Source organism: Phaethon aethereus (genome assembly GCF_964289735.1).
Source record: "Phaethon aethereus genome assembly, chromosome: 3".
In the NCBI taxonomy this organism is placed as follows: Eukaryota; Metazoa; Chordata; class Aves; order Phaethontiformes; family Phaethontidae; genus Phaethon; species Phaethon aethereus.
In genome coordinates, this window is record NC_138576.1 from 113,411,085 (window position 1) to 113,437,441 (window position 26,357).

The 26,357-nt window shown below is 36.7% G+C and overlaps 1 protein-coding gene across 24 annotated transcripts in view; it reads right to left on the bottom strand.

The window, feature by feature from the left end:
* Positions 1-26,357, bottom strand: part of NRXN1 (neurexin 1) — a 744,403-nt gene that overhangs the window by 395,418 nt on the left and 322,628 nt on the right. For all 24 annotated transcript variants that reach the window (XM_081997814.1, XM_081997813.1, XM_081997811.1 and 21 more), the window contains 2 exons: positions 6,002-6,124; positions 430-811 (listed from right to left, as the gene is read on the bottom strand). In XM_081997814.1, the coding sequence (XP_081853940.1) occupies positions 430-811; positions 6,002-6,124 (505 nt within the window). The remainder of the gene's footprint in view (positions 1-429; positions 812-6,001; positions 6,125-26,357) is intronic.

Here is a 26,357-nt window from a genome sequence, read left to right on the forward strand (position 1 = left end):
AGTAGTGCTGGTAAAACTGGAAGACAACAATGAATGCCAAATGGGAAAGCAACCTTAATTCAGAGTAATCACCATTTGTTTAGGTGAGCTGAGATGCAGTCTCAAGTTTCTGGAAAGTAACAAGCACTCCATAGTACCAACACATGCATACGTATGTAGAGAGAGAACAAGAGGAAGGCTACAAACTAGTACTTCTTTGTGGTAAACACTATAGAAGTTATACCTATTGTTTACTTTCATATTTTTCAGGCATCTAGCTTCATCTGAAAGAAAAAGTCACAATAAAGCATATGAAGTTTAACATGAAGAAACATTCATCAATCATATATGTCCAGTCAGACAAAGATTTGTATCCTGAACTTTTCCTTGTATTTCTCCTGTATATATTTTGAATAGACTTTTTTTGTCATTATGCTGATTTATACATACCCTTTTACTAGTTCAACCACAATGAAATCATTTCCATCACCACTGTTATAAAGTATCAATCCATCCAGAGATGTTGTTTTGAACTGGAAAAAAAGGTGCATAGATGTATATGCTTGTAGCGTGGCCAACGCAACATAACTTGCTTTTGTTTTAAAGGTTACAGGGTCTGCTATGATGTTCCTGAATCCAAATCTTGCATTTAGCTCACAGTAATCGATGTCTCCATTTTTACATAAGTCAATGTATGCCATGCCATTAAATGTAAGACTCTGTAGATGCCCAATGAAATTAGAAGGCACAGAAGACAGGTAGCGCCGCTCTGTTATTATTCCTGTTTCTATGTTGTGGAATTCCAGCCGCGTGTGATCACCAGCCATTTGACCTTTAAATAGTAACAAGAAAACACATGTTAGCATCTGAAATGGGAAGTCAGAAAGCACCATGTGATTAAGTGTTTGCATCAATTTCACATTTTTTGAGAACGTACAAGGCCAATTTTTGGCTCTAAAGAGGATACTTCTGAATTCATCCAAACCTCCAGTAAACTTCTGGGAGCCTTTCCACCGAGTTCAGTATGTTCGCATAAGGCCAACAGCAAGATTTCTAAACTGAAGCACGATAACGCAGTATATCAAACTACCAATAAAGTCCCTCACTTTTGCTACACTTCACCAGACATCGTTTTACTATAAGCAAGTGCAATTAATTAACACAACATGAAGAACACAAAGGCAACTCTCAGAGCTAAAACTACGGTGTTAAGAGTTTCATGGAAGGGAGGCATAGGAGTTTGGGGGACATTAGTTCACGTGTTTTGCTTAGAAGTGCATGATTTGCCAAGCAGAAGGAAGGATGTGTGTGGATGTGACGCTTCAGGACATGGTTTAGGGGGCATGGTGGCATTGGGCTTGATGATCTTGAAGGTCCTTCCCAACCTTAATGATTCTGTGATTCCCATTTAAGCTGTCTTAGGTACATTAACACTGGCCCTGCTGCAAATCCCTGTGCTGCAAGGGTGGACAGAGCCTTCCTTAAAAGCAACTACTTTATACCATGGGGATAAACCATGGGAGAAAGAGGCAGAGCCTAAGAGATGGACGAAGCAGAAAGCCTGCAGCAAGGGTGTACACTAGTGTCTTGTAATCCTGAAAACAGCAAGGGACTTGCTTACATCAGAAAGGTGGCCAAAACCAAGCCTAACAGCTACCTTTGAGTCATTCTTTGTCACGCAAGGACTCTGCACAGCAGAAAGCCTGAGATTTGCTGACTGTATAGCTAATTCGAAGGAAGGGATCAACACTGCCAGGGTATACAGTGTACAGGTCAGGTAAGTTCTTAGGATAATTATTAAATACCTTACGCAACACATCAAAATTGTGTCCACTGAAGAGTTCCCTTTTGTAACAGAGCTTAGATTTTTTTCCATGCTTATTTTAAAAAAAGTAGGGCAGTACTATCACAAGGCTGATTCATGGTCACATTGCGTGGGTATGATGACAAACCAGCTTTTTATTGCTAATCACTTTTACCACTTATTGTACCTTTTGCAAACTGTGGCCTAGATTCCCCAGTTCCCTAGCTGTTTCATGTCTCTCATGGAGTACAAAGAAGGTGAACAGCAGACCTAGCCAAGCTGGAATAAATACTGGCATGAAACTGCTCTGTAACACAAGTTCCCACAGTTGACAAGCAGAGCTTCTCCCATTCTTCCCTGACGATAATATTCTAAGAGGAGAGTGTGAGCTCTGACCCAGGCTGGACGTGTTTAGCAGTGGTGCAGAAAGCCGCAAAGGAGGCTTAAACTGCTGTACCTTCATAGCTTTTACAAGCAAGTGTCTGGGCACACGTGTTTGAACAGAGAAAAGACAAGGGCAAGATGAATGTAGATATTCAGGCTTTGCCAAGGGAGATGAAGTCACAAAGAGGTTAAGTCACAGCACTGAGATACAAATACAGGTATCACTGAAGTTACAGTGAAAATAGGTCTGCAAGCTTGAACACCATTCAGACCACACACACAAAACAAGTGCTCTAATAATTTATGATAAATATTTACAAGCAGCTTGCTTAACTTCACGATGCATTCTGCGTAAGACCTAACTCTACTGATGTCATTAAACACCATCAGCATCTGGGATCTGCAGTCATGGCTGAGCACTGCAAGAGGCACCTTAATCCTCGAGGACAGCCTTCTTGATGTTTTTGTTTCTAAGCATCAGTTCTGAAGATACTGCTTCCCCTGATGTATTCAGCAAAGGTGGGTTCTTCCTTGCAGGAATGAGCCAGGGAGCTGTCTTGAAAAATGCCAAATCTGTAACTTTCTCAAGGCCAAGAGCTGTATGTTGGATCACAGCCAGAGAGCTGAAGATCATGTTTGAGAGAGGAACATTATGTATTGCAGTCTTGTATCACTTCAGACGGCATTGCATAAATGTCATGGCAAAAATCCACTAAGCTTTGGCCTGTAGCACACTATCCTCACTACATTCACTACCTTAAATGTATTTATTTCTTGAGCATAGTAATAAAAAAGTTCCAGAATCTGGGCTCACATCCCAAATCTCCCACTAACATTTCAGTTGTACAAACATGCTAAACAGGACTTGAGACTTTGTGAAGTCTCTTAATGCTCCACAGTGTCTGCAACTACAGCAGGGAAGAGAGAGACTGCAGTTTGTGCTTACAAAGGTTGGGTTTTTTAGGTTTTGCTTATTTTGTTTTAACTTGTCAGGTTGGTGCACAAAATGCATTACCTGTTGCAATGCTATGGGACATCATACAAAAGTCCAAGTGAATTTCTCTTCATAAACTAGATATCCTTCCCATTACCCAACTGTAGTGACCGCTGTCAGTCCACTTTTATTTTCTATACATTTCCAGAAAACAAACTGCATCAGGGCTGCAAGTATTTATACTCTTCTATGATGACTACAATTTCAAAGTCACCTGTATGACTTCCAATGAAAGCTAGTTATGATTCTGAAAGATATTATTTATCCACGCACAAATTATGCATTTGTCAAAGATAACTGAGTTCAATCCATGGATGAATATGTGATAATTTATAACCTGTAAAAAAATGGAAAGTCAGGCTGAAATATTTAATGGCTTCCCCTCCAGCCTAAGCTTTCTGGATCTGATAGTTTGTATTTTCATATATGACATAGGTAATAGAATCAAAAAAGGAAAACACAGTGTCTGGCAAGGAGAAGCTGGAATTTTGGGGAGAAAGTCTGTTTCTTCCTCATGGTCCCTATAAGGTTGTAATAACCTTTCACATTAATAACTACTAGGTTATATTTTAACGACATTTCTGATTGTTGGGACATCTGAAGAAAAGTTCTAAGCACTTTAGAGCAAAAGCATTCCAATCTGATATGACAACTCTTCCACTACCCCTTTAGGAAATTCAAAGCTACCACACATTTAATTGCATTGTGTACATTTGAAACTTAAGCTCATGAAGGCTTTGGCAACAACACTGTGTTGCAAAAAAAAAAAAAGAAAAAAAAGAAAAAAAAAGTCACAGCACTACATGGCAATAAAGATTTTCCATGTAGAAAATGTAGTGTTTTGGGACCAAGCAGGTTTCCCACATTATCAGACTTCCAAGTTCCTTCTAGCTCCTTCTCTCATGACAGCTCTCTCCTCACTGATAGAGGAGGCTACAGATTGGCCACACAGATTATTGCAGGGAGTTTAGGAAGACTTTTTCCCTCCAAAATACTTGGATGACTTTCTCCCCTTGGATGAAGAACATTAAACACCTGTGGATTATGCAGATGTAGGCAACTTCCAACCTGAAGAGCTGAGAGGGATTTTGAGTCAGCTGGCCAGCTTCTGACAGAGGTATTGGCGTGTGGAAAGGATACAAGTGTCATACCAGAGAGTTGAACCCATAGGAAACACTTTTGCTTGGTCAGGAGGCAACTGAAAAGTCTCACTAGCTTTAACAGCTAAAATAGAATAGAATAGTTCAGTTTGAAGGGACCTGCAATGATCATCTACTCCAACTGCCTGACCACTTCACAGCTGACCAAAAGCTAAAGCATGTTATTAACAAGATTATCCAAATGCCTCAAAGACTGACAGGCATGGGGCATCGACCACCTCTCCAGAAAGCCTGTTCCACTCTCTCAGCTATTTGCCAACACCATGATATTTGATAGTAACTACAGTTACCCGCAGTGAAGAGTTATTACAAGAACTTACAGTTCTGCATTCTTTATTTATTAATTCACCTGACTAGACTATATATGATAGAAACCTCCTGTTTTCACCTTAATCTTTCACATATATTTTGAACATTTCTGAAGCTGCACTGAGCAGTTGAGACTGCACTCAAAGGTGAAAACAGTACTTCTTGGTGGTTTTGTAACCTGTAGCATTTATAAATAAGAAATCTGCCACAAGGAGCCCAGGAAATGTGCATTTGATTCTAGACATTATCTTTTATTCAGACCTAAACAGCTTCCTCTAACTGGAAAACATCCCCAAAGTAGCCTTATTATTTGAGTTGCAGTTGAAGCAGCAAAAGGATATTTTTCAGTATAGTGCCTCTAATACTATATATTTATTTTCACAAAGAAAATAACTGGTTTAGGCCATCTACTTTCTTGGGAGAATGACTCAAAGCATCGTCACATACACAGACTAATTTTTGCTTCACCTGTAGAAGATATATTGGTAATTTCTGATTCTAGAAAATATGTTCTTGCAACTATATGAATACATAGCAATTATTTTTCTACCAGTGACATGGTCTTCAGTGTTCTGCTGAGGTGAAAAGGGACTATTAAAGAAGGTGATTTCCTTTTAAAAAAAACATTAAAGTTGTTACCATTTTAACAAAGCTTAGAACCAATGATTAATGCTATTTAATACTACACAAAAACAAAGGAAAATACTAAATACCTAACACAAAATTAGGCACACTGTATTGTGCAAGGAATCAGAGCCAGAAGCCAGGACTGTCGCACAGATATAAGCCTTATCTTTAAGAGAACAAAATCAAAGTCTTCTCTATTATAATTTCTGATAATATACGCATAGGAATATACTTCTAACGTCTGCTAGCATTTGTGTCATGTTTTTTCTCCCACCCCAACTGCTACTTTAGTATTTAGTTTGTTGCCTAACATTTAATTCTTGAGGACAGCTGATGCAAGATTTAAAACACAACAGAATATCCTTCAAATGTTTATGAAATTCGTTCTTACATCAATGGCTTAGAGTTTAACCTTAGTATAAATTTAGTGTGTTGCCAAAAGCATTATACTTGCCTTCTCATTAGTGATGTATCAAATGACTTCTCACCAATTACTGTATAAAAACATCAATTTAAGTCAGCATGAAGGTTTTCATTAATTCCAATAGCAACATTAGAGTAACATTAATATAAATTGTAACAGCACACTTGTAGTACCAGTATTTCAAGCTGCATGACATGGATTTTGGATCTTACCCAAGAAAAGAAAAGAGCATCTGTTGCATTCAGATAAAGGCATTTTACTTCTGTCATTTTTTGTTTTGTGTTTCCCCCCCGTAACACGGAGTCACAATGGCACGCTACCTGTCATGGCCTGCTGGTCATCCACCATTAACTTTAAACTTTTTCCTCGCCGAACCACACGCACTGTGTGCCACTCATTATCATTGAGGTTATAGCCAGCAAAAAGGGTTTCTGGACCTTTGCCTGTAGGATATGCCAAACAGTCATTATGCAATCTTTAAATCAGTTTACATGTGAACCTCACAGAGAAAGAGAGAGAGAGAGACAGAGACAGAGAGACTGGCTGGGCAAATGTTAAAACTCACCAAAAGTCACATCAAGCAAGAAAATTACAAAGTATAAGCAAACCTCAAAATATAGAGCTACTATGTTAAAACACTTCTACTGTATATTTGACTATATAAAAGTATTGTATATGCACATTTTATGAACCAGGTTGTCATAAATAGGCACAGTCAACATGGATTTAGTTATGCACTTTCCAGTCATATACAAGCCTTTAAGAAATCGTATTACTGCAGCTAGAAGAACTTCAGCTGTTTACAAGACTGGATTTTGTTCCTTCATTAAAAATAGTTTGGGGGAAAGGTACAAGTGGTAAATGTGTGTGCATGTGTCTTATGTTTTTCTTAATCTATGTAAACTTCTTAGCCTATGTTTATTAGGATTTCTCAGAAGACCTTATCATCTAGACGACTTGTTAATATTCAGATCCAGTATCTTCTGATTTTAGTGGACCTTCAAATCATACTTTCCTTATTCATTTAATGGATACCATTTTTGTAATCTGCTATTTTTGTAAGTAGTACAACAAACACTTTTGAAGCATGTACAATTCTACGTACAGCACAATGTACTTGCAATAACTTAAGTATTCGTAAATCTAGGAAACAGGGTATCTTTAATACCTAGGAAAAAATTTCTCAAATGAAAATGATTATGGAAATTGTCCCTTGTACTGTTGACCAAGAAGAGAAAGAAAGAGAGGAAAATCCTGACTATCATTGGTATGAGTAGGTGACTGACCAAGCGCTTAACCGATCCATCAAAACTTCTGTGCTCAAACCTGAGTTACTGGACCTATGTGGTGACTGTCCAAAAGGTGAAGTGAATCTGCAATAACAAATTACATTCTTGCAAAACAGAGACCTCCCTGGCCTGTTTTTCAGTTCCTGTAGCAGAATAAAGGCTGCTGATAACTAGGAGAGGTGTATAATATAGTAACATTTGACACGAAAACATTAGGGTTACACTGAGTCAGACCACTACACCCTCTACATCCTTCCACACATGGGTGACTACATCCCACGTGTCAGCCTTCTTCCAAAAGGGATATGCCACTGGCTCTGAAACTCTCCCACATTTCTTTTTGGATTCTTTTCCACCCAGTACAGGCTAACTGTGATGGATGAGGTCTATTAATAAATGGGTACTATATGACATTGTCTAAAATCAAAGCTTTTCTGACTTCAGGACTGCACAGGGGAAAAAAGCTAATAGCTTGATCCAGCTGCTCAGCATGTTGGACATCTCAGACTTCTTCCATTGTCTTTCAGCACTTTTTTAATTGCTGATGGTTTACTGCCCTGCTTTTATATGCAATCTTTGCTATTCTGAGCATATCAAGGAATTTCCAGGAATAAAGATACTAGCTACAGCAAAGGCAGTGATATCCTGGTATCACCATGTTGCTTTCTCCATGTTTCTCCATTGACTCTAGGCTATGAAAGGCATGCAAACCCAGCAGAAAGAGATGTATATGTACTCTGGTATACGTGACACTGGTGTCAACTACGTGAATTGTTCTGTTCCTTACGTGTTTACTTTCTTTGACAAGAGAAAGACCAGTTTTGCATAAAGCTTAAGCGAAAAATGTTCTCTTTGGATATGGTGATACAAATGCACTGAATAATGCTCTTTCAGCAATTTCTATTATTATATATTCTACTGGGCCCTTCAGTGGAAGCAATTGCTAACTAGGCTTGGGAGACAAGGGACAGATTTACAAAAAATACTTAAATGTCATGAGTAAAAATCTTAGTGAGAGAATTAGCCTGCCCAGAAATACATCACTTACTATTATTTTACACATCAGCCCTTCTTCATTCATTAAGTCCAACTCCTTTTTCATTTTTTTAAGTAGTTGAACTATTTAGTCTCCCTTATCACACAACAAATCTCTAAAAGACATAAAAGCATATACAATTTAATTTGCTCTCACATTAACAACCCTCTGTAGTGTCCCATTCATGTAAAGTTGCCTCAGAAAACCATAGTTTTCCATGGCAGCTGGAGAAGTGGATGAAGAAGGATGGGTGGCCACTATTCCTGTAGCGAATGTAGTGCTTGGGTGGATTCCTGGCCAAGAGCATGCTTTTGCATATAAAAGTAGTAAAAGTGCTTGTGAGTAGTGTATTTAGGAGAAAATTTTCTAAATGCTTACAGAAGAACATGTGGGAACCCCTTAATACCACACAAGAGTATAAGGACTGTAGAAGAAAACTCTGAACAGATCTTGTTAAATGGCATCGGCCAACCTCAAACATAATTTATATTAGTACTTTCCTGACTTTCAAATATATTGACCCAAAATTAATTTAAACATCATATTATTGAGACCATAACTGTTCAGACTCTTCTACTGTCCTGGTTTATAATGCTTCAGTTTATAGTGAATTTACTATAAATCTAACCCGACTAGATCATTGGCTATCCAGTCTTATTCTGACTTTACACTAATCTGATTCCACTTCATTTAAACCACACCAGCAGAAAGTGCTGTTGTATTTAAATAAGAATTGGCAAATTGCCTCTTTGGGGGAAGCTGGGTCTTTTTTTCTCCTGTTTTCTTTAAAGACAATAAATATCTGCCACAAGAAGAAAGGCAAAAGACCTAATTAAAAAGAAAAACAAAACAAAAACCAAACAACACCCCACCCTCCAAAAAAAAAAAATTCTTTTTTTTTCTATGGACTGATACTACTCTTCTAACCTTACATTCCTCCACTTCTATTTCCCATGCTGTCCCTTCCCTGGCACTCATTTGTCTCTTTCTAGACAGCACATTTAATTTCCTTTATGTAGCCAGCACTTACTTTCTGAGCTCCTGATTCTCTCAGATACTAATACTGTAATCATAAACCTTTCCTCTCAAACACAAGTTGTAATCTGCAAAAATCCACCAAGTATCTCTTCTTGCTTAAGTACCAAATTTATTATCAACTTCTGTGTTCAGATATTTTCCTATTTTAAAGGCTTAAATAACTACCAGATTTTATGCATCCCTAGAGTGAATGGATAGTACCAAATAAAAAAAGTACAGGCATTTTTATGGTTCGCACAATTTGCTCAGTCCATCATGCCAGTAAAACCTGCACATCCGTTTAAATGCAGATAATTGCTTGTAAAGCCATCCTTTTACACAGGAAAATACAGATTGTGCAGCCAGTCGACAGAGGTACAAATCTTGATGATATAATTCATTATGAACTAGGACATATAAATGTAAAGCCCCAAACATCCTAAGTTATAGCTTTACTTCAGCACCCAAAGTTGAGCTTACTTTGTTTTCAGCACCTCAGCTCAAACTAAACTGCCTTTGGTCTTTTTTAAAATTAAAGGAAAAAAGTATGAACCTCCACAAGAAAAAAATCTCATTTTCAGTGTGCTGAATATTCTAAATGCTCTCTGGAGATTCCTATTCTCTTTACTATCTTCTGAGGAGCCTGTTCAGCCTAATTAAAGTGCTGAAAATTTGCTAAATTCAAATGGGCCTGTTAATTGATGGGAACATGCATACTTACTTTTTCTCTTATAGATATCTATGCTGTTGTACTTAAATTGGGACATCTTTTCAACAACTATTTGAACAGAATGTCATAAAAACCAAACTGATCACTTAGAAACAAGGTAGTAGCTTTTGGCATTCTACCAAAACACATTCAAAACTAGTTGTCTGAACCAAACACAGGAATTGTCACTGGCTTTTACAATACCATCCACCATCACCAAGGCATATATCAAAATGCCACACAAACTTGCTTGCAGCATTCAATTCTGAGATCAGAAGTAGATATAAAAAATAAAGTATTGAAAGACAGACAAAGTAAATAGAGACTAGCAAGGAAGACTGGATGGTTCAGTGAATGCTATACTAACCTATGGAGCCCAAGTCAGTTACAGGCAAATCACTACAATCTATTTATTGGTCAGTATAAGAAATGTCAGTAGTTCCAGACTAGTTTTCTGACAGATAACTATACATACTACAGCAATCAATATCAGGTGGCATTTCCCATTCAGAATTTGAGAGAATAAGCAGACAGAAGGACAAAACCCAGTTAACAGAGAACATTACATTGAGGTCAGGGATACCGGGATTTCAGATGGAGTCTAAAATACAGCTAAAATAATATATACATAGTAAGCTAAATTGTAAAGTAAAGACAGTTGAGCGGCTCTGACAGACACCTAAGAGTGTTCTTGTAAATACCTGATGCAGAACCAGACAACTCCGTGCCATTTAATTTATCCTGCTTTCCACGGTAAATCTAGCATGCCTGTAATCTAGGCTTCTATTCCAGCAAGCAGCCAGTCTCACAGTCACTGTGCAAACCTCGTGAAGCATCTATATGTACACACACCAGTCTGCAGCATAAAAAGTTCAGAAAAGATTCCTCCAGAACTAAATGCAGAAACATAAGACAAATAGGGGAAGGCATCTTAATCTTCATTATCCTTTCTATGGTGCTTGGCTGAAAAAACAACTCTGGCCTTCCAAACCACTCATTTGCAAACCTAAATCTTAAAAGTCAATTTTACAGTGAATCAACTGTATTTTAAATGACTGCATCTGCATCATCCTGATTCCCTGGCTACGCATGTTTTTTTACTAATAGAAAAACTTAGCTGCTTTTTAAAGATCAGTGATGTGTATCAGTTTATTATTTAAAAATAATTGTTGAATTAACTCGAGAAAGTTTTATTGCAAGTCAAAGAAATTTTGTCAACTGTATTTTCTTCCAAACAGACTCATATAGAAAATTGCACAAGAACAGCACATTCACTGAATTGTATCAAGCAAAACACATCAGTCTGCACTGCTTGATCAAAATGTTCCAGCCCACAATAGCTTTATTACAGGCAAAGCTGCTTTTGGCAATTTAGCTAAAGTACTGGCATTTCAAGGTATTCTTATTACTTTTTAAAACAAAACCTGACATTTCAGAAATTAAAACGAAAGAGGTTAGAGTTGCTAATATGATTCATTAGCCTTCATTTCAGCTGTATACATTATCCACATTCTTTTGAGTAACAGAAATATAACATTAAATCTGTTTCTGTACCCTCACTTAGATAGAAATGCAAAAAATATACTTTTGAAAATTCTACTGGCTTCCTCTACATGTCCGAACTACAGGACAGGCTGCATTTAATATTGATCTAGTTCTTCACTAGTAAGGAAAACCAGCATACATAGCGAATGCACTAGGGAAGGAAAATCCATAGAAGGATATAAAAAATAACCAATCCAGGAACCAAGCACCATATCCAGGTCTGAGGGCACAAAGTTTTGATAGTCATTTGCCTATTTCTTTTGCCTTAAGCAAGCTATTTAAGTTGGGGTGTGATAGCGTACATACTCATCCATTAATATCTTTAAAGTTGCAAGATATTAACTGTTGGTGACACATAGGTATCTAAATAGAGCCAGTTGATCAAGCTGTGAGGGCAGAACATAGACAGATCTGTTGGAGTAAATTAAATCTAAGGATTCTTGGTGTCTGCCAAGAAAGGTGCTGATGATAAACCACTGTCTTGTGAAAGCCTGTTCTCTACAAACAGAACAAGGACCACTACTGAATTTCACCAAGATGGAGAAAGAAACAAATATCAGAAAGTAGTAAACTTCTGACTTGCGAGTATCAAAGTATACGTAGAGCACGTACACATGCTCTTAAAACTGGGAAGTGTGATTTGCTGGTTAATAATCGGGTCTGTATGAAGTTGAATGATATTTCCTGAAAAAATGGTTTTGAAATTGCAATTACAACTATATGTGAACTCAGAGTACATGAGAGGATAAAAATGATTTTGTTACTGCATTATGAAATGTCTAACCCAGCTCAGAGACATTTCTCAACACATTACTTAAAACTTTTATTGTTAGGAATCAGCTGCATTTTAATTTAGTTTTGTAAGTCATATCTAAGCAAGTGAAACACAAACAGCCCTAAGGACATGTAATTTTCCTTCTTCTTGGAAATAATGAAAGAAAAGTATCTTTTAAAAGCTAAAAACTAGAAGTCAGCTAGATCCCTGTATTTTTAATAAGAGTGTAATTTCTCTTTTGTACTGTTCTCTAAGGAACTATCTAAGGACCATCAGAAAATGTGCTAAATGTACTAAAGGTTTAGTACAATTTACCCCAAGGCTCTGAAGTAAAGCACAGCAAAGTCAATGAGCTTGAAACATACAGTTGTTTCTTTGTCAGCTCAATTTCTGAAAATTTGGCTGAAAATATTCAGCAGTATGTTGAACTTGTCAATTAACCTCGCTGTAGGTAAGGTGAGCATTAGCTTTCAACACATGGCAATTCTATGCTAATTTAAAGCAAGTTTCAGTGCATGATTATTTTTTTTATGCAAGTAAAAAAATGTGCACTTGCAAAGACCATGCAGCATTACAAACACACTGTAAGGTCATACCTTTCTTTGAATCATGCTAAATTTTTTAAAGTGCCTCCAAATCCCAGGACTCTGAATTGGTATTCAGCAGATTCACTTCCACAAACTACTTGTGTGACATTTAGTAAATCTTAATTTGTTTTCACCTTAGTTTGACATGGCTTCTATCATGACAAATTCCAAGAATTTTAAGCTGAATACGTTTTAAGTAAGGTGCACTTAACACAAACACTTTCAGATCAAAATCTTTGACTTCATTCTACCTAAGAGACTGCAGTACACTAGGAAAGCAGCTATTTCACAAGCCTGCTACCCCATTTTCTCAGCCAGCTCCCAGAACACTCCTGTAGCCAAGCCTGAGAAAAGAACTCAGAGGATGACAGTAAGGGAAGCCAGCTGGAAAATCTGGCCACCAAGGAGAGGACGAACCTGAAGAACCATGACTGAGTCACTGCAACAACTTACCTAGACACACAGTGACACTGAATAATACAAGGGTGGAAAAAAAAGAAAAGAAATCAATTTGGCTTGATAACTGAAATTGTTTGGTTTTTAAAGGATAATCTACTACAAGCTAGTGTACTGTACAAGGAAGAATAAAATGCGAAATTTTAATTCGTTTACCATACTGAAATTTTCCTATGCGGAATGTTTGCATTGGAGAACTTTCTTATACTGAAAGTTTGTTTCAACGAAAAATTCATTTTAAGTCCTATTTAACAAAAAATTTGTAAAACTGGCAGAGAAAAGAATGGTTAATTCATCTGGAGTTATCAGTGTTTGATTTTTTTTTTTCCTCCTATAATGGGCGTAGGATTGAAAATCATAAGAACTGACTTCGGAACTCCTGTGTAAAACAGTATCAAGACATGAAACCCCAATTTCAAGCAATACTGGAATTCAATTTTTTGAAGTAAATATTCATTCTTCCGATATAACTGTAATGGCAGCCAGGTTCTCTAATATTCATTAACTCTGTGTGAATTCAGAGTTCTGTCAATAGTACTGATGCGTGAGATGTGGTCTTAAACTAAGGAGAAAAAAGTGGTCCTAAAATGAGTTCATTTTCTGCTTTCCCAAAAAAAAGTTAGATTTTTACCTCAGCAGACTCATTATTCTTCTCTTGACTACCCAAACCAAAAGCCCCAAACCCTACAAAACACAAAGGCAGAAACACACACATTCCCTGTTCTGGATTTCTAGAAACAGCAAGAATATTCCTTTAAGCTTTCAAAGAAATGGAGAATGATATACCTGGCAATCTCCTTTTCCTTTGACATCGCCTCTACGAGTTACTATTCAAACACAGTGCCTCAGCTTCCAGAGGAACTTTGCTGTCTCCCGTGAACCCAAGAGATTTGGAGGCATTCTAACTTGGAGGAAGGATTTCACCATGGGATGGCTATCTAAATAACTTTGATAATCTGGACCTTAATTGCTGATCTGCAAATCGCTGTCATTCAGCTAATAAATACAAAAGAGACTGAGATACACAGCTGCTATAGGGAACAGATATAGCAGATCTCTAAATGTACCCTGACGGTGCAGGCACACTTTATGAGTCTGAAGAACCTGTGCTACTGTTTTCTACTGCTAAGCCTGCCCTCTTTCTTTCCACTTAAACCCAGTGAAGGAAAAATAACCTAACTTACAGTGATTTTTGCAGAAAAGGTTGGTACACACTTAATCTTTTTTTCCTGAGAGAATTGGAATATTTGTTGTACTTTGGTTAAATTGTAACTGACAACTGGAAAGAAGCACAAACAGCTTTGATCACACATTGGCCTTTCTGTCTTTGATATTGACTGTACCCATTTATATCAAACCGGGGCTGTCAAAACTCTGAAGGACATTTAAAAATATAAGTAAGTGCAACTTAAGTATGCTTGTCCATAATCTACCTTTTTATCAAAAACACCCATTACCTTTATGTTTAGGCAAAACTTAACAGAAAAAAAAAACCACTTAAATATTGCATTGACCCTTACATCTTGCACATTGTTCTTAAGAATAAGCAGATTGGTAACTAGTTGGCACAGAAAGGAAAATAATTTGGACTGTGACTTTATTTTAAGAATAAGCTCCTCTTAATTTACAGGTGTCTTCATCCCAAGGCACAGCTGTTATAGAACAGTAACAACTAAATCTCACACTCATATCCTTTCTTTTTCTTTTGTTTTTAAATGAAAATGATGGATTATAACATTATGCCTAGTTAAGGGTAAAGAGAATAATATTTAAAGATTTGTGATTGTTGATTATCATTTAAATGTTTTAAAATATTTTTATACTCATCATGTATCGAAAAGCACAATTTCTTGACACTGCTTATTCTTGGATGCTTCTACGCAGACAGGAGTCAGCAAGGAGTACTAAAGTAGACATTTCAGATTATTTTCAGAAATTACAAATAGATGAATACAAAGGGTGATCTCTGTTCTATAAATAGCCTCTGCTGACTTTGATGGGTATGGGTTTGGTCTCTGGTTTTTTTTGACTTACACAATAGACGACACATAAGGCCTATGCTCATTTTCCTGTATATTCCTAAGCTATTGTATTTCTTCATCACTATGTCATGTCATGTCATGTCATTCTTGCTCCAGATTTATTCTTGTAAAGTTTCATCACTACAGTGTAATAGTTCATCATTACTTTTAGACCGTTTCAACTTCTGAAGAGCCACCAGCTCAGCTGCACCAGGTTTAATCCAGAATTTGAGATTCCTGATATTCTCAATGATCTGGGCTATAGGGCAGAGCACTTAGCATATTAACAGTAGCAGGGTCATATAAAGGAATACGTATCTTAACATTTCAATGCTCCTGTACTATTTAAAAAGGGTAAACAATACATATTAACAGCTGTTTGGAGTTCTCTTATAAACAAAAAATTTTTTTAAAGGAAAAAGACTCTGAATTTTTCAGACTGAAATTGCAGACAATATTGTAAACATTCTTTAAATGTTTCTTTCAGTTTTGAGTTAGGTCTGATATTTCTTATCTGCAAGAAGCAAATCTGAGTACTAATTATCAGGGAACCTATAAAAATTTCTCTATAAAAATAGGGACATACTTTTGCAGGATCCCAGAGCCTGAAATAAGATTTTAAAAATTACTAAATACTTATTCCAATAAAGATTTTGTTGGAAAAAAAAGCACTCAATTGTCTTAGATACGACTTATGTTTGAGACAGTTTGCATAACTTTAATATGGCATTTTATTAAAGGTAAATTTTCAGCAACTTTTCCAGCTTCTTCAAGTGATTTCTTACCCAAAAGACCAATGTGTGTTTCTTTCCTGCAAACAAGGCCTTTTTCTACATTCTGCATCAAACTTTTCACACTACTTTTCAGCTGCTTCTAAACCTATTGCTCTGCCAGACATATATTTATGGTGGTTAAATGAAACTGAAGTTAACTGTGACATCTGCAATAGCAAGTTTTACTTTCACTTTTTCATTGTTCACTTGCAAGTTTTTGAGAATTTCATTTTGCAGTTATGGCTGCTCAAGCATTTGCATGCTAACAATAGGTACAGTCAAGCACTTTTGCTATCTGTTATTTCCAGGCTGTTGCTTGCTCTGTTTCTTCCATGCCCACATAAAATGAAAACAACATGATTTTTAAAATTGAGTAGATGGAATTGATTTCAACATTGAGAGAATCTCTCAAATGCTCTTTTGCCATTTGTTATCTCTTAAGGATTGTGCTCAGTGTCAGTGAATGACAATTTTGTTATTGAAAAAACCAAGTAAGAATCTTGAGAGAAGCTCCTACTTGCACTTTAAGGTGCACTCTGTATCTTGGTTTATGTAGTTTTAGGAAATCGAGAGTCCACATTGTAGTCTTTTCTAAGCTATTGCTGCTCTTACTTATAGCCGATTAGCCTGTCAACTGACTTCCTAAGCGTCTTCCACCACCTGCAAAACATTACCTGGAGATGCAAGAATACTTCTTGCCCTGACAGGCCACAGTGTACATTGTTCCCTCCCAGGAAACAGCATTCTTGCTTTCAAGCTGCTGAAATACTACATAGCAAAACAAATTCAACATGTAACATTCACCTATACTCAGCAACTATAGTGCTTAAATTTTGGTAAAACTAGAATTCCTTAGATGGTAGTGAGAATATTATCTACACTTGTTATTCTTCATTTCTGTTCCGACTTCCACAAGTCACATGTAAACAGTTCATGGCATGTGAGTGAAAGATGGGATTGTGGACTTACCTATTTGTTTTTTCTTTTTCAGACAGATTCTATTATTAGCAAGAAAAGACTTAATGTGCAGAGACAGAGAGGAACTTTTAACTAATGAAATGTTATTTCTACATACATGCGCTTCATTTCTTGGAGGAAAATCCCACAGAATATAAAATGAATGAGAATTAGTATAAGCTACATTAACCACAGATCCCTCTTTAATAGCTTTTTCTTATTCCATGTCTTGGTCTTCATCTTGTGTCTTGTTGCTTCAAGACTGCCTAGACAAAGAACTGCTGAAGAATTCTTTGCACGCTTCCCAAAGGGGACTGCATCTCAGAAAGCCAACTTTATCTTGATGTCTCAACTCAACAGAGCAGTATCTCCTTTGAAGTGACTTGTCTGATAGATTGAGGTCTAGAAATCAGCTGCAAGGGAGCATAAGTTAACCTTTTGACATGTCACCCAAAAAAGAAATGTGCTTGGATGGAAATTTTCACAGATTATATTCAGGTAGTTGTTAAAGTCGTTGCCAAGAAGAGATAATAAGGAAGCAGTTATGTGGTTCCAGTAATAAGCTACTGAGTGCTTAAAATGTTATGATAGATGTTTCATGCATTTTAATAGACAGAAATGCAAAACGCTCTAGATACAAGTCAGTGTTTTTAATGTAAGAAACTGGTCATCAGTGACATGCACTGGGTAGGTGTTTTTAACACTATCAGCTCTTCAAAAAAAGCACACTGAAAAATGAATTATTGTTCTTATAACATTAATGGAGAATAATACTACAGCTAAATGCTTGTTAGACTTCATCAAGATTGAATTTATGAAATGATGACTTGCTGCAGAGAAGTGAAGCAATAATAAAATAGCCCACCTTTTTGAAACAAACATACAGCTAAAACTAATACATACTTACACAATATTTTCTGCAGACACAATAAAGGAGGGGCCATCAAAATGCCTCAGATGGCTCAGAAACCAAGTTCTGTGAACTTGCGTACTTACGCAAATAGGCAGAGAACTCTACTTCTGTACTGGAGTGCTACATATGGAAAAGACAAAGGCTCTATGCCCATGTGCTGTTCACTACTGTTTATAATTAGATGACACTGATCTTAATGCTTAAGGAGTAAGAGAATTGCTTACCAGAGATTTATTCCAGACTTCCAGCAGTACAAATGTATAAGTGCATCAAAATATTTTTAATTTAAGCAAAATTTTAGTTTGGTACCCCCCCTTTTTTTTTTTTCTTCTTTTTTTTTCCCCTTTCTTTGATTTAAGAAGAGGTAAGTCAAGCTTTCCCTAAGCAGCCTGGTTCTGCTAATCACACCAAACTGAGAAATAGGATCTGATCTGACCCTCACTGAAGTTGGTTGCCTTTTTTTTTTGTAATGTAGAAGTGTTCTATTAATAATACCTATTAATATGAGAGGGACAGACAGAAAATTGGCAATTCACCTCAACATATGTTAAACCTATTGCAATGCTCACTGGCTGTTTCAGTGAGAATGAGACATCCCATTCAAATTTCACTCTCTCCGATTCTGTATTTCCCCTCTCCCTTATCTCTTAGCTGCATATATCCATTTTATTAAAAAAACCCAAACACTCATTACATGAATTCTTTACAAGTATATATGAGGACAGAAAGATGGCTGTGAGAGTCTGATGTATTGATCAAAAAAGCAGTATCTACCTGCAGAGAGATGGCAATTTGTTTGGTTTTCCTTGAAAAGTTCTGGAGATAAGCACAGCAGCATTGATTCAGTAAGGCATTGTATTCAGAAAAATCCCTATGAATGTTCTTAATATATTTAAATACTTTCTGAACTAAACTGTTAATGATTTTAGTATCTCTTTAGACAGATTTGTTTGGAAAAAGACCCTAAGTTTCTATTGTCTGAAAAAAAACCTCTTCAAACTGTAAACTTATAATAGAAAGACTATAGTATTTCTCCATAGAGTTTTCATTTATAAACACTTCTAAATGTTTTCCAGGAAGGTATTGATAGCATTATTTCTTAGAAACTGAGAATCCTTAGGAACAAATGATGAATAATGTGAAAAGTGAATAAAGGTATTTATACATGAAGTCTGATAGTCTTTCCAATTTGAGTATAAATTTAGAAGCATTATCGACAGAGCAGTGCTGAGTTACTGTTATTTTTTTCTTAATACTGCTAACAATGATTTTCTTTTTAAAGAGCTACAGACCAAAATTTCTTGGCAGAACACTCTTGGTACTAAGTAAAAAAAAATATTCACAATGCTTCGTACATATGAAATAGCCAAATTAATTAATGGTTTATCCTAATTTGACTGGTTTTGTCAGTTAACTAAGAATGATTTGAGAATTTACTGAAATATTGGCTTGTGTCATCTGCTGACAGCTGTGTGGTAATATTCTAATCTTCATAGATACTGATTACAAAGTTTAGAATGACTGTATACAACCCAGCTGAGGATAGATTTATATATTACTTTCACCAGCAATTTCCTGTTTGCTCTGAATACAGGGTATAAACCAGTGATAAAATGATTAGGAAAAGAAGCTGCGAAATAGGCGAAATGATGCGTGGCAAAAGCTGCTACACTGAATGCTACATCTGAGTTTTGTATTGTCGTGCATTCTGCCTTTGATGATGACTAGCAACTGATGTTTAGAGACAAAAGGAACAATATTAAGGGACTTTCCCCTATTTGCTGCCAGCTTCTAGCAGCTATTAGTTTATAGACTTTCTGAGCTAAGGCTGCATCTAGATCATCAACTTCAACACCAATGACAAACTTTTGTTCTGTTAAAAAAATCTGTTTGAGTACATGAGGGTGGCCTTGCCAGAAGTCCCGCTAGCTCAGCACTGTGCTTCCCCCTGCAGCGAAGAAAAGCAGGGCCACTGCACAGTACTTACTGCTCTAACACAGCCACATCTTCCAGTGACTAACATCTGAGGGACTACTGGAGCTACAGCAGCTGCCTTATCACAAAAAGTCCTTGATGTATTTCAATTTCATACTACTTCTTGATGCTTCTTATGGCTGTATAATCATATCTTTATAAAAATATACTCATATTCTCCCAGGTATCTTTTTTTCCCTAGCTTGCCTAGCTCCTCCATGTAGGAAAGATAATCCAAACTTGGAATCATCCCTATTGCAGTGCGCTGTATTCCTCCTATTTAAGTTCATCATGAGGAACAGGAACCAAACACACATGCAGCATTCAAGATGTGGACAAACAATAACTGCACAATAGCATAATGCTGTTTTATGTTCTGGTCTTACTTCCTGTCCCCATAGCTACTAACATCCTTTGGGATTTCTGGTCACTTCTGAGCACTGATCTGTTTTACAAGAGCTATTTACAATGACTGCACAATTTCTTCAGCTCAATGCTAATAGACTCCATTGCTGCGCTTGCATAATTAAGGTTACTTTTTCTAGTACGAATCACTTTGTACATATAGATATTTAATTCCACCTACCATTTAACTATCCAGTCACTCAGTGTTTTGAAACCTTTCAGAAAACTCTCACATGCAGCATTTCATTTGATTTTCCTAAATAATCTCATTGCATCTCCAAATACTACCATCTCAGTGTTCCTCCTCTTCTCTCAATCATTTCTGAATATGTCAGTAGAGATTCCTGTGGGACCATTTGGTAGCAGAGCTTTACTGTAAAATGACTGCCATTGTAGCCTAGTTCACTAATATGAATGACATTACATTAGCTTTTATATATTCTTCTCCAAAAGAAAACAGTATTCAATTGCTTTGCTACTACTGATTAGAACAGCGCTCCTCAATATCCCAAAAAGATTAGACTGTAACACCTACTTTCTGTCATGAAAAAAAATATGAGGATAATTTAAATCACTGGTCCTGAAATGTGGTTAAGTCATCTTGCTTCTCAAAAGCTAAATGAGAAAAACATAAAAGTAAAATAAGGAAATTTAGGATCTGCTATACAGGAAAAACTTACTTTCTACTGCTTTTCCCCCATTAAAATAGTAGAAAGACCTAGTCTACTTCTTCCGAAAAGTTCTTTTATGAAAGATTTGATAGGACTAGTATAAGCTAGACACATACAATTCCCTTGCATATAAATCAGGATATATTAATTCAAGGCAATCTATTCTTATAGATCTAGCATGTCCTGGGAGCTGCTTTGTCCCTATTGGTAAAATGACAGGTTACATGCTTTGTTTTTCTATACTCCAAGAGTCCTCTCTTCATACTTAGTATTTTGGAGGATCTCCTGCTCCTCACTCCCCTTTAAGAGTTCAGCCTGAAGGTTCAGAGGGAACAACTTCAGTCAACTCCACACCATGCCCTTGGGCTCTGCTGGTAATACTTTGGCAGTATATGAATGCTCAGAGTCAGCTGATATATAACCACACCATGGTCCTGACCCATATAGCCTCATATATACACTAAATTGAAAGCTATTTATATCTGGCCTTATAAAATTGAACTATACACTGAAATATCACAACTGGAAAGTCTACTACTTTTCAGCAATCTTAAAGAAGTTTCTGAAAACATTTATGTGGTAGTGCTAAAAAAACAAGTCTTTATCTGAATGTTAACCTAATGATTTTTTCACCACCAGTTAGGGCAACTATCCTTATTGTATGAATTTTCAAATTCACATTAAGCTTTTACTGTTGCCTTTTTTACTATGTTTGGCTATTGCAGAGCACACTACTGTGCCTTGAGAAAGCCACAGATATAGTACCATTATATATTTGATTATTGAGGCCCCCATTCAATCACTTGTATCTTTACAGTACCATAAGCAGAATGTGGGACTTAAAAATAAGATGGATGAAAAGAGTGAAAGCAAGGAAAGAAGCATACACACAAAAAAGAAAAACATGGGTTTTCTAGTAAAAGAACTCAAAATGATATTTTATTGACAGTCTGCCAGAAGACTAATGGCAATTTTCCCCTCTGCTAGCTAAGAAAAATCAAACACAGATGAGCTTTTATAAGCAGCAAGTAGAATGCAGGCATGGAAATAAACTTTATTGCTGTCCTTCATGTAGGCTGGAAGCACTGATAGAGCGAAGCCTTCAATCCCTAGCAGCCGACCTTGAAACCAAATACGATAGACCCTTAAATGGTCAACCAGCAAATCTAAAGCACTTACTTTCACTTTAATGAAGGTTTTGTTTGCTATGTTAATATGGTAATTCTCTCCCATGCTCCAGCTAAGCAGATTCACCTCTGAGCTAGAGGAGAACTTATGGAGGCCTCACCACTGGCATTGACAAATGTACAAGAGTCTTCTCAAGATTCAAGTTTTTCTATGTCCTTTATTAGCTGAAGCTTCTAATTTTTTTTTTGTTTTTCTTCTAACAATTCTAACGGGATAAGGAGGGGGTAAAGATGTCTGCCTTTTAGATAACTTGAGTATTTCTGCGCAAGATTTCTGTGTTTACCATAGCATACATTTTAGCTGAGAAATCAGTATATCACAAGACTGATTTTTTTTAATCACCTATTAAGGGGGAGAGCTCACACTCCGAAGTCCACTATACCGTCACTGTTACCTTCTCAAAATCCTCTCTCAAGCCAAACTACATCCATATGAAATTTCACAAAAAGCCACAACACAAAACAGACTGCAAACCTGTGCATCTCCTAATATGTATCCTCTTCTTGATACTCAACGGCTTTCCCTCGAGCTTGAAACTCCCTAAAACTGGACCTCAGATATTTCCTAGGTTCAACTTACAGCTTGTTTTATAAGCCAAATTCAGGAGAGAGGGAAAATACTTGTGATGTATGTAACTAAAGATGCCGACATTTACCCAGCAAACCTTCCAACATTTCCCTTCAGATGTCTGAAATATCTCTTCCTTAACTGATACAGATTAAGCATTCCACATCTCAAGAAGTGATATTTCTGCCTTTCTGTAAATTACATGTATTTTCCCAGGATGTTCTTGCTTAGATGTAGGCCGGATGAATTCACTTTGAGGCAGCATAAGTCTGCATTGCTGAAAAAAGCAGTCCACTCTCCCTACTAGAGGTTTTTTTTTCTATGGTCTCCACACCATTCCTGCCTCCCCCCTCTCGTTTTATTCTACAGCAGGTGCCATATGTGTCATGATAAAACTGCTTAGAAAACTGCTGCAAATTAAAATTAACAATTTTGTTAATGGGTCACTCCTTTAGTCAAGTTCACCACATGGACGCTTGAACATCTGTGCTAGCAGCAAAGCAATAGGCAATGCAAGAGCAGGACCAGCAGACAGGAAGAGGGTTAGAAGAACACAGTTTTAAAGTAAATGAAAAACTTTTAAAAAGACAGATGAAATTCTGCAGCACAAACCCCAAAGGACTGTATACAGAGCATTTGAAAAATGATCAGCAGTGGCCCTGCTGGTTCCCTTTGCATTCTCAGCTAAGTCACTCCTACCATTCAAGGAGCAGAGATTACTTTCTCAGAAATATTTCTGAGTGTTAACACGTATCAGCATTTGGGAAATTCCTACTGCATATTTACAACTTCTCATAAAAAAAGCCAAGACATAGACCTTGCCCTAGGTGCTCCCAAGGAGCAGAAACAGGTTACAAGTGAGGGGAAACAGCTACTACTTTTCTCCAGCAGGCAAGCAGACTGCAGGAAGAGGTGAATGGTTTTTCCATCACACCTCCAGTGAGTCAACTAATATGATGGGCTTACATAGCGTAACCTGTGCGGCATCACTTCTTTTCACCCTATATTTACCAGAGAATGAGGAACCAGAAGGATCTCTCCTAACTGGCTTCTGTGGCTGTGCAGAATAAACTATGGGCTGTCACTTCAGCTTCTGCTTTCAAACATGATTTTTCTTCCTAGCCTAGCTATTTTCAACCCCACTTCACAACAGAGTTCCTGAAACAAGATACAGGATGGTATTAATGCAGCTTTAGGACTAAATACTAAGGACTCCAATGAGAGGCTATGAGCAAAGAAGCAGTTTTCCTTTTTTGTATGTCTTTCAACCCATTTCCTTTGATTAAATTCAGATGATGGTTTCTATTAGCAACTAGTAGATCATAATCAGAACTTGACTGAAAAGGGCCATGTATGTTTTCAGTTTTGTGGCAAATCAGCACACCCTGTTTTTCAGGAAATCATGTAAAAAAGGGTCTTTAAAGTGATATTGCTGAATGGGAAGGAATCCAATGACCCCATGTTCTAAATTTGCAAAGTATAGCCAAAGCTTTAAAAAAATTATAAATTACTATTTCAAACTTTTCACCACAAACAGAGGAGAGCCCCTGACTGAACTTGCAGTGAAAGTACTCTGCTGATTTGCTGTTTGTCCTCTATGGCAAAGCTCTTTTACATCTTTTTAGTAGGCTGTCAGCCATACTGAATGAGAAAAAGATCAAAACCACCTCACACAACTCATAAGTACTGTGTAAGAATATAAAATCTTATATTTTGGGGGGAGCTACAATATTGTATCATTTTAATGATTTTCTACTGCCAACAACAACAAAAAAAGAGCAAATAATATATTCTAAACATTCTTTTCAGCAGACAGTGAGAAGTTAATACATGGAATTGTATTAGGGATTCGCTCATCGCAGTAGATTTTGCTTATAGTAGATTATATCCATAAAAGCACAGCTGAAGACTCTGGACTTTGCAACAAAATGCATTTTTACAAGCAGTAGCTTTCAAAAGGATTTTGAAAAGCTTCATTTAAGCTTTCCTGCTGCTTAAAATCTACGTGCAAACTGAAAATATACTGTAACTGAACACCATTATTGTTCTTCAATACATGTAATTCTCCTGTTATTTACCAATAATCTGACATAGCTCCTTGTCATGCTGTGGATTTGCAGGATACCTTGACAAGAAAAAAATGCTTCAGTAACAGATGTTATACATTCCAAACAGAATAATTTAATTTAATCATCTGTAATGTGCACATCTGCAGAATAGCAAAGTTTCAAAAGGATGGACATACAAAACAAGGAAAAGAGATGAAGGATTATAGGGGAAAACAGAGAAATTAAACGGAGTGAGAAAATAAAATGAGAGCAAAAAATGAAGGATACGGAGAATGGATGAAGAATTAGCTAGACACAGAAGGAGGTGTGCATGCAAATACAAGTGAAGGGGCACTTCACTAGAAGGACAAACAGAAAAGCCTCAAAGCCCTGGAAATTGTTCCTAATTTGGAAAAATGGACAGCCAGTTAGCAGAGCCAGCTGATATAGTCCCTGGGGAACAGTATACACATATACTGCCACAGTGCTCTCTGCTCCCTGCTTCCTAACGTTCTGCAATTCTTATTTATTTTTATGACAGTCCTGCATTTGAGTATAACTGAATTCAGTAATATTACTCTATGAATTATTGCGTACAGAAGCAATATTGGGTCCAGAGGACTGACCTAAATCACTCCCGCACCATGTGCCACTAGTTGAGCAATCTTTCAGAGCAGCATTCAAAACAAGTATTATCCTATGTCTTTTCATACTGAACAAAAGTATCAGATTCAGAAATGAGAGCCAGCTGTTTACCAGTTAACAGTTAACATTATTATTTGTATAATGTATCATTTAACAAAAATCCAATGGTCCTACTCTGCTGACTCATATAAAAATGTAGGCAATTTATTTTCAGAAATGATAGCAATGAAAAAAAAACCGACAAAAGATGAAATAACATGTAAGACTGCACATGCCTGCGAAAAAAGAATATTACACATAAAACCCAGCAGCTCTAGAGTTACAGGTACCTGGAATTTTTCAGATGCTAGTGTTTTGGAAGCATTAAAACCGGAAAAAAAAGGAATTTAAATTAAGTCAAGATAGTAGCCCTTAACATTGCAGCAGTGAAAAATATGGAAATACAGCACACCTTTATTTGTTCGCAAGTCATTCAAAAACTGTTATTGATCTGCCATGTAAATTTTATGGGATGAAGTTCTGTCTTTAAGAAATATTAGGAAAAAATCCCATTCAATTCCATAGGATTCATTGATGTTTATAATTTATGCTTTACAGTCTGCAATTAAAGGGTAACAATTACTTCCCTCTCTGAAAGGGAGAAATGTATTTTTTTTTTTTTTTTTTTTAGCATTTCTCCTTAGGCAATTTTTGAGGATTAGCTCATCTTTTTTGTATATAATGTATAAGAGCTGTATAGCAATCAACTCACAGTTCTTTTCACAGAAAGACTAGTGCCAAGAAATGCTGCACATCCATGTTATCTGAGCGATCACCATTCACCTTAGTTTTATTTTTAAATGAATTTCTCAGTCTATGAAAACTAATACTGAAACCATAGTAGCCATTTCATAACATGAGTTTTCCCCTTTCTCCTGATGTCAGCCTGAACACTGACCTAAAGGTACTTGCAGTTTATACGGACCATTTATTTCACTGCCTGACAGACAATTTTGTTTTGTAAACTCACAGGACTGAGGAACACAACAAAGTGATTTAAGGATGTACAAAACCAACATTTCAGCAATGGTATTTTTGGAATGACATGCAGAATTTCTAGT